At 47.3% G+C, this 9,114-nt stretch overlaps 1 protein-coding gene across 1 annotated transcript in view; it reads left to right on the top strand.

Moving 5' to 3' along the window:
• LOC138353809 (mucin-2-like) overlaps positions 1-9,114 on the top strand; it is a 29,175-nt gene that overhangs the window by 1,614 nt on the left and 18,447 nt on the right. Inside the window, exons 1-2 of the mRNA XM_069307222.1 lie at positions 1-232; positions 5,494-6,416. The exon at positions 1-232 is cut by the window's left edge and continues 1,614 nt beyond it. Of these exons, the coding sequence (XP_069163323.1) occupies positions 1-232; positions 5,494-6,416 (1,155 nt within the window). The remainder of the gene's footprint in view (positions 233-5,493; positions 6,417-9,114) is intronic.

The following is a 9,114-nucleotide window of genomic DNA, read 5'->3' as shown; positions in this document are numbered from 1 at the left end:
CAGTGCCACCACAACAACAGTGCCACAATAACAACAGTGCCACATCAACAACAGTGCCACATCAACAACAGTGCCACGTCAACAACAGTGCCACCACAACAACAGTGCCACAACAACAACAGTGCCACATCAACAACAGTGCCACGTCAACAACAGTGCCACATCAACAATGCTCTCCGCCTTTCACTCGACTCATTGTTGTTTGATTTAATTAATTATAGAACGAGGCGAAGTATAGGACGAGACGGAGGAAGGGGGGCGGGGGGGGGGGGCTTGGGCACTTGGGGGGGGGCGGGGGGATGAGAATATAAGGTGACAAAGGAAAGTATAATGATGAAGGGAATAGACAGACAGACAGACAGATAGACATACAAGACAGACAGACAGACAGACAGACAGACAGACAGACAGACAGACAGACAGACAGACAGGCAGACTGAGATTGAGGCAGAAAAAATAGGCAAACGTTTATATATATATATACTGTCCAACCACTTGGAGAGTAGAGAGACGGTTTCGCTTCATGCAGGTCCGAGTTCAATCCCCGACCGTCCACAAGTGGTTTGGGCACCATTCCTTCCCTCCCCATTAAATCCCACATCCTTATCCTGATCCCTTCCCAGTGCTATATAGTCGTGGTGGCTTGGTGCTTTCCCCTAATAATTACCTTAGATATACTGATATAGAAACATGCATTGAAATAAACAGATAGATAATGAGACAGATAGAATGGCAGATAGACACTGACATACAGTGATTGTGAGAAATATTATACTTTGTCTTCATACAAGTATCAGTATAGAAGACTTGAAGTAGTTTGAAAGCAAGTGAATCATACACTGAAGAATGAATAATTTATCTTTTTATATTATAATAATTTATATGGAATTATCCACACCTTATCTGGGAAAACTTTTGTTCTTAAGTAGCATCAGTAGTGTTGACCAGACCACACACTAGAAATTGAATGGTCCAGGACGGACCGAAACGTCGTCGTCCCTTCAATTTCTAGTGTGTGGTCTGGTCAACATACTTCAGCCACGTTATTGTGACTCATCGCCTGCATAGCATCAGTAGTTCCTTATGAGGTTCCTTATTCCTTGTTCCTGAGGTTCCTTGTTCCTTCCTAGTTCCTTATGATGCTACTGAGTTAAGGAACTCTTGAGAATGGCTTAGTATTCCTCTGATCAACACCTTCTGAACCTTTGTTACCTTCCTGTGGTGCTGCTGAGGTTAAGATGTCCTCAGAAAGTTATCTTGACCTTTAGATGAATGTCCAAGACCTTTTACCTTTGATAATGTCTGTGATTTACCTCAGTCTGTGAGGTCTGTTTAGCACTCTATAAAGTTGACGTTCGTGAGACAAGTTGGTAACCTCTCTGGGAACGTTTGAACATTTTCTCCTGACTACTTGTTAAGACTGTGGTACAATGCTGGAACAATGCCACGTTCAGGAACTTTGTACGAGTTCTTCAGTGCTGTTAGCTGTATAATGTGTTCAGTGCTGTTAGCTGTATAATGTGTTCAGTGCTGTTAGCTGTATAATGTGTTCAGTGCTGTTAGCTGTATAATGTGTTCAGTGCTGTTAGCTGTATAATGTGTTCAGTGCTGTTAGCTGTATAATGTGTTCAGTGCTGTTAGCTGTATAATGTGTTCAGTGCTGTTAGCTGTATAATGTGTTCAGTGCTGTTAGCTGTATAATGTGTTCAGTGCTGTTAGCTGTATAATGTGTTCAGTCTGCTGGGGACCTTCCTAACGTTCCCTGGACGTTGTCTGCTGGGACCTCCCTAACGTTCCCTGGACGTTGTCTGCTGGGGACCTTCCCAACGTTCCCTGGACGTTGTCAGCTGGGGACCTCCCTAACGTTCCCTGGACGTTGTCAGCTGGGGACCTCCCTAACGTTCCCTGGACGCTGTCTGCTGGGGACCTTCCTAACGTTCCCTGGGCGTTGTCTGCTGGGGACCTTCCCAACGTTCCCTGGACGCTGTCTGCTGGGGACCTTCCTAACGTTCCCTGGACGTTGTCTGCTGGGGACCTCCCTAACGTTCCCTGGACGTTGTCAGCTGGGGACCTCCCTAACGTTCCCTGGACGCTGTCTGCTGGGGACCTTCCTAACGTTCCCTGGGCGTTGTCTGCTGGGGACCTTCCCAACGTTCCCTGGACGCTGTCTGCTGGGGACCTTCCTGACGTTCCCTGGACGTTGTCTGCTTGGGACCTTCCTAACGTTCCCTGGGCGTTGTCTGCTGGGGACCTTCCCAACGTTCCCTGGACGCTGTCTGCTGGGGACCTTCCTAACGTTCCCTGGACGTTGTCTGCTGGGGACCTCCCTAACGTTCCCTGGACGCTGTCTGCTGGGGACCTTCCTAACGTTCCCTGGACGTTGTCTGCTGGGGACCTTCCCAACGTTCCCTGGACGTTGTCTGCTGGGGACCTTCCCAACGTTCCCTGGACGTTGTCAGCTGGGGACCTCCCTAACGTTCCCTGGACGCTGTCTGCTGGGGACCTTCCTGACGTTCCCTGGGCGTTGTCTGCTGGGGACCTTCCCAACATTCCCTGGACGTTGTCTGCTGGGGACCTTCCCAACGTTCCCTGGACATTGTCTGTTGGGGACCTTCCCAACGTTCCCTGGACGTTGTCTGCTGGGGGCCTTCCTAACGTTCCCTGGACGTTGTCTGCTGGGGACCTTCCTAACGTTCTCTGGACGTTGTCTGCTGGGGACCTCCCTAACGTTCCCAGGACGTTGTCTGCTGGGGACCTTCCCAACGTTCCCAGGACGTTGTCTGCTGGAGACCTTCCCAACGTTCCCAGGACGTTGTCTGCTGGGGACGCAGAACAGTGTTGAGCTCTGCTCATGACGTGAGTGCTTTCACTGCCAGAGACATAGTGCTTTTTTCACTCAAGACACTGCTTCTTTCACTCAAGACACTGCTTCTTTCACTTAAGACACTGCTTCTTTCACTTAAGACACTGCTTCTTTCACTCAAGACACTGCTTCTTTCACTCAAGGCACTCCGGTTTTGTCCGGACCACGCCGCCAAACTTGTCATAATTCCGTGTAATTCAAGTTCAGTAATATTACCAGTTTTCATGACAGATATAAATCAGTTTTGATAGAATAGATTTTCAAAGTTGGAGTACGTGCACTCTAGTTGGAGAACTCTTAAGTGCGTGCACTTTACGTGTCCAATAAGTGCACTCTGCCAGTGAAACATTTGCTGTCAGTCACTGGGCGCCTGAGCCTGGAGTTTGTGACAAGTGAAGAAATGCTTCCCAGGAGTCTGGCGAGGGAGATGAAGTAGCCAATACTGGCCCTTGCTGGGGCCTTATAAAGGCTCCCCCAGCCTTCTCCCCCTTCCCTCAACACCCATCCCTTTCCTCTCCACCCCTTCCCTTCCCTTCCTCCCTCCCTCCCCACTCAACCCCCTTTCTCCCCCCTGCCCATCCTCTACCCTTCCAATACCTTCCCTTACTTCCCCCAATCTTTCCATTCCTCCCTTTCTCCTCCTACTCCCTATCCCCTATAGCTGAGACTAACCATCCCACCCCATCCCACACCCCTTCCATCCTCTCCATTCTTTCACATAGTAGATAGAAGCTCTCAGCCCATTTTCCTTCATAATCACTGTCTCCAACATAGGGATGAAGGCAGAATACTGGAACTTTAGTGTCATGGGACATGAATCAAAATTTCCGTAAGGGACAGAATATACAAAGCGAAAACAACTTTGGGAAAGCCGAGGAGATTCCATTACCTCAGCACTAACACACAACTACACATACACGAGGCTCTAGTCCGGCTCATTCTCCCTACCCTCCAGTGTCGCTACACACCTTAGAGAATAACAATATTCAACTACAGCACCAAGCCACCAGGGTGTGGAACACCACCGTAATGTTGTAAGACCCAATGTTAGAAGCACTGCTTCAAGATGACACGCTTCACTCCCACTGCTGGTGGCCCAAGAGCTTACATCTAACCCCGACAACACACATGGATATCAGAGCAGAACTTTCACCCTGACAGAAGAAGACTCTTAAACATCAAAAAATGTAAACAAGTATTTGAGTGTGTTTATGTAAGTGTGCATCGACTATGTTGCAATACACTTAAGGAACTATACACTTGCAATACACTTGAGGAACTGTACACACTCACAGCTTCCTCACAATATACAGGCAGCTTCAGCAAGGCCGACCACCCGCCGGCTATCATTACTACATTCCCCTGATTCTAATCTTCGCTTCCCTCGTACATCTTCAACTTTCTTACAGGAAAACTCTCGCATTCTCCACAGAATTTGTTTCTCTCTTCCAAACTCCATTGAGTTTTTTATTATAAATCATCTGCATGGAGAAGATTTCGCTGTCAGCGATATTTAACCTCATAAACATCTGATGTTTAACCTCATAAATATATGATGTTTAACCTCATAAGTATTTAATGTTTAGTCTCATAAACACATGATGTTTAACCTCATAAACACCTGATGTTTAACTTCACAAACCTCCGATATTTAACCTCATAAACAAATGATGTTTAACCACATAAACATCTGATGTTAAGCCTCATAAACATATAAAGTTATACCTCATAAACATCTCATGTTTAATGTTCACGTCGACGAAGAGGAAGAGAAACTTGACACACTTATTGTTTCATGAAGCTGTCAACAGTCAGTGTGTCATTACAGCGCTGTAATACTTGTTGACACTTCGTATTGTAGAGGAGAGTGATGCTTATTACTGAGAGTGTGAGGGAGGGTAGTAAAGGGTCTTGTAGCACACTTAGTGAAGGGTCTTGTAGCACACTTAGTGAAGGGTCTTGTAGCACACTTAGTGAAGGGTCTTGTAGCACACTTAGTGAAGGGTCTTGTAGCACACTTAGTGAAGGGTCTTGTAGCACACTTAGTGAAGGGTCTTGTAGCACACTTAGTGAAGGGTCTTGTAGCACACTTAGTGAAGGGTCTTGTAGCACACTTAGTGAAGGGTCTTGCACCACACACTTAGTGAAGGAAGTCTTTAAGAGTTAAGCTCTCTTGACCACATCTGAATGTGAAAATTTTCCTCCAAAAATTGACTCACAAATGCTGAAGTTATTTGTGTTTAAACGCTCTCAAATTAAGCTCCCATAGTGATGGGGGAGAGAGGGGATGGGAGGGATAGGGATAGGGATGGGGGGATGGGGCAGGGGGATATTTTCCATTAACCCTCCCTATATTAGGCTTCCATGGCGGCTATGGAGTGGGGGGGGGGGGATGGAGAGTGGGGATTTTAATATTAAAACTCTCCCATGACAGTATGGGAGAGGGGAGAGGGGGGGATGGGGGGTTGGGGAAGGGAAGGAGGGGGTTTGTGGGGTGGGATGGGGTGAAGGGGGGGGGGGGGACACTGAGACACTGTTGTCACTCTCACTTCAACTTTAATTTCCTCCACTCACCTGAGTGTGGCGTCAGGATCAGAGAGTGACTTGTCTGCCGCTGTGACGCACTCTAGAACCTTCCACTCTGGAACCTTCCAATCTGGAACCTTCCACTCTGGAACCTTCCACTCTGGAACCTTCCACTCTAGAACCTTCCACTCTGGAACCTTCCACTCTAGAACCTTCCACTCTGGAACCTTCCACTCTGGAACCTTCCACTCTGGAACCTTCCACTCCAGAACCTTCCACTCCAGAACCTTCCACTCTGGAACCTTCCACTCTGGAACCTTCCACTCTAGAACCTTCCACTCTGGAACCTTCCACTCTGGAACCTTCCACTCTGGAACCTTCCACTCTGGAACCTTCCACTCTAGAACCTTCCACTCCAGAACCTTCCTCTCTAGAACCTTCCACTCTAGAACTTTCCACTCTGGAACCTTCCACTCTGGAACCTTCCACTCAAGAACCTTCCACTCTAGAACCTTTCACCCCAGAACCTTCCACTCCAGAACCTTCCACTCTAGAACCTTCCACTCTAGAACCTTCCACTCTAGAACCTTCCACTCTAGAACCTTCCACTCTAGAACCTTCCACTCCAGAACCTTCCACTCTAGAACCTTCCACTCCAGAACCTTCCACTCTAGAACCTTCCACACCAGAACCTTCCACTCTAGAACCTTCCACACCAGAACCTTCCACTCCCGAACCATCCACTCTAGAACCTTCCACTCCAGAACCTTCCACTCCAGAACCTTCCACTCTAGAACCTTCCACTCTAGAACCTTCCACTCTAGAACCTTCCACTCTAGAACCTTCCACTCTAGAACCTTCCACTCCAGAACCTTCCACTCTAGAACCTTCCACACCAGAACCTTCCACTCTAGAACCTTCCACTCCAGAACCTTCCACTCTAGAACCTTCCACTCCAGAACCTTCCACTCTAGAACCTTCCACTCTAGAACCATCCACACCAGAACCTTCCACTCTAGACTGTTGTGTGTGGTTATATATGCGACTGATGTTAGTGTCATATGTGTGGCTATATATCATAACATGGTGTCAGCAAGGCGGATAGTCCACCTGCTATCATAACATGGTGTCAACAAGGCAGACAGCCCGCCTGCTATCATAACATGGTGTCAACAAGGCGGACAGCCCACCTGCTATCATAACATGGTGTCAGCAAGGCGGATAGTCCACCTGCTATCATAACATGGTGTCAACAAGGCGGACAGCCCGCCTGCTATCATAACATGGTGTCAACAAGGCGGACAGCCCACCTGCTATCATAACATGGTGTCAGCAAGGCGGATAGTCCACCTGCTATCATAACATGGTGTCAACAAAGCAGACAGCCCGCCTGCTATCATAACATGGTGTCAACAAGGCGGACAGCCCACCTGCTATCATAACATGGTGTCAGCAAGGCGGATAGTCCACCTGCTATCATAACATGGTGTCAACAAGGCAGACAGCCCGCCTGCTATCATAACATGGTGTCAACAAGGCGGACAGCCCACCTGCTATCATAACATGGTGTCAGCAAGGCGGATAGTCCACCTGCTATCATAACATGGTGTCAACAAAGCAGACAGCCCGCCTGCTATCATAACATGGTGTCAACAAGGCGGACAGCCCACCTGCTATCATAACATGGTGTCAGCAAGGCGGACAGCCCGCCTGCTATCATAACATGGTGTCAGCAAGGCGGACAGCCCACCTGCTATCATAACATGGTGTCAGCAAGGCGGATAGTCCACCTGCTATCATAACATGGTGTCAACAAAGCAGACAGCCCGCCTGCTATCATAACATGGTGTCAACAAGGCGGACAGCCCACCTGCTATCATAACATGGTGTCAGCAAGGCGGATAGTCCACCTGCTATCATAACATGGTGTCAACAAGGCGGACAGCCCACCTGCTATCATAACATGGTGTCAGCAAGGCGGATAGTCCACCTGCTATCATAACATGGTGTCAACAAAGCAGACAGCCCGCCTGCTATCATAACATGGTGTCAACAAGGCGGACAGCCCACCTGCTATCATAACATGGTGTCAGCAAGGCGGATAGTCCACCTGCTATCATAATATGGTGTCAGCAAGGCGGACAGCCCGCCTGCTATCATAACATGGTGTCAACAAGGCGGACAGCCCACCTGCTATCATAACATGGTGTCAGCAAGGCGGATAGTCCACCTGCTATCATAACATGGTGTCAACAAAGCAGACAGCCCGCCTGCTATCATAACATGGTGTCAGCAAGGCGGACAGCCCGCCTGCTATCATAACATGGTGTCAGCAAGGCGGACAGCCCACCTGCTATCATAACATGGTGTCAGCAAGGCGGACAGCCCGCCTGCTATCATAACACACACAGTAGACCTCTCTCCTACAGCTGTTCCCTCACCTGTTCCTCTTCATCAACTTCACTCACACTAAGGTTCCTCTTGACGAGTTAGAAGACTAGATATATATATATATATATATATATATATATATATATATATATATATATATATATATATATATATATATGTGTGTGTGTGTGTGTGTGTATATCACGAAAATAAACACGTGATTAAAAATGTGACAATGTCAGACCACAAAGGAAAAATGAAACAGGAATTTCCTTAAGTTGGTTGATACCTGGTTGATGGGGTTCTGGGAGTTCTTCTACTCCCCAAGCCCGGCCCGAGGCCAGGCTCGACTTGTGAGAGTTTGGTCCACCAGGCTGTTGCTTGGAGCGGCCCGCAGGCCCACATACCCACCACAGCCCGGTTGGTCCGGCACTCCTTGGAGGAATAAATCTAGTTTCCTCTTGAAAATGTCCACGGTTGTTCCGGCAATATTTCTTATGCTTGCTGGGAGGACGTTGAACAACCGCGGACCTCTGATGTTTATACAGTGTTCTCTGATTGTGCCTATGGCACCTCTGCTCTTCATTGGTTCTATTCTACATTTTCTTCCATGTCGTTCACTCCAGTACGTTGTTATTTTACTGTGTAGATTTGGTACTTGGCCCTCCAGTATCTTCCAGGTGTATATTATTTGATATCTCTCTCGTCTTCTTTCTAGTGAGTACATTTGGAGGGCTTTGAGACGATCCCAATAATTTAGGTGCTTTATTGCGTCTATGCGTGCCGTATATGTTCTCTGTATTCCCTCTATTTCAGCAATCTCTCCTGCTTTGAAGGGGGAAGTGAGTACTGAGCAGTACTCAAGACGGGACAACACAAGTGACTTGAAGAGTACAACCATTGTGATGGGATCCCTGGATTTGAAAGTTCTCGTAATCCATCCTATCATTTTTCTGGCTGTCGCAATATTTGCTTGGTTATGCTCCTTAAACGTTAGGTCGTCAGACATTATTATTCCCAAATCCTTTACATGCTGTTTTCCTACTATGGGTACATTTGATTGTGTTTTGTACTCTGTATTATGTTTAAGGTCCTCATTTTTACCGTACCTGAGTACCTGGAATTTATCACTGTTAAACATCATGTTATTTTCTGATGCCCAGTCGAAAACTTTATTAATATCAGCTTGAAGTTTTTCAATGTCCTTAGCCGAGGTAATTTTCATACTGATTTTTGTGTCATCTGCAAAGGATGATACGAAGCTGTGACTTGTATTTTTGTCTATATCTGATATGAGAATAAGGAAAAGCAGTGGTGCAAGGACTGTACCCTGA

This window comes from Procambarus clarkii, chromosome 59 (genome assembly GCF_040958095.1).
Source record: "Procambarus clarkii isolate CNS0578487 chromosome 59, FALCON_Pclarkii_2.0, whole genome shotgun sequence".
Taxonomy (NCBI): Eukaryota; Metazoa; Arthropoda; class Malacostraca; order Decapoda; family Cambaridae; genus Procambarus; species Procambarus clarkii.
This window is presented reverse-complemented; position numbering and strand designations above follow the sequence as displayed.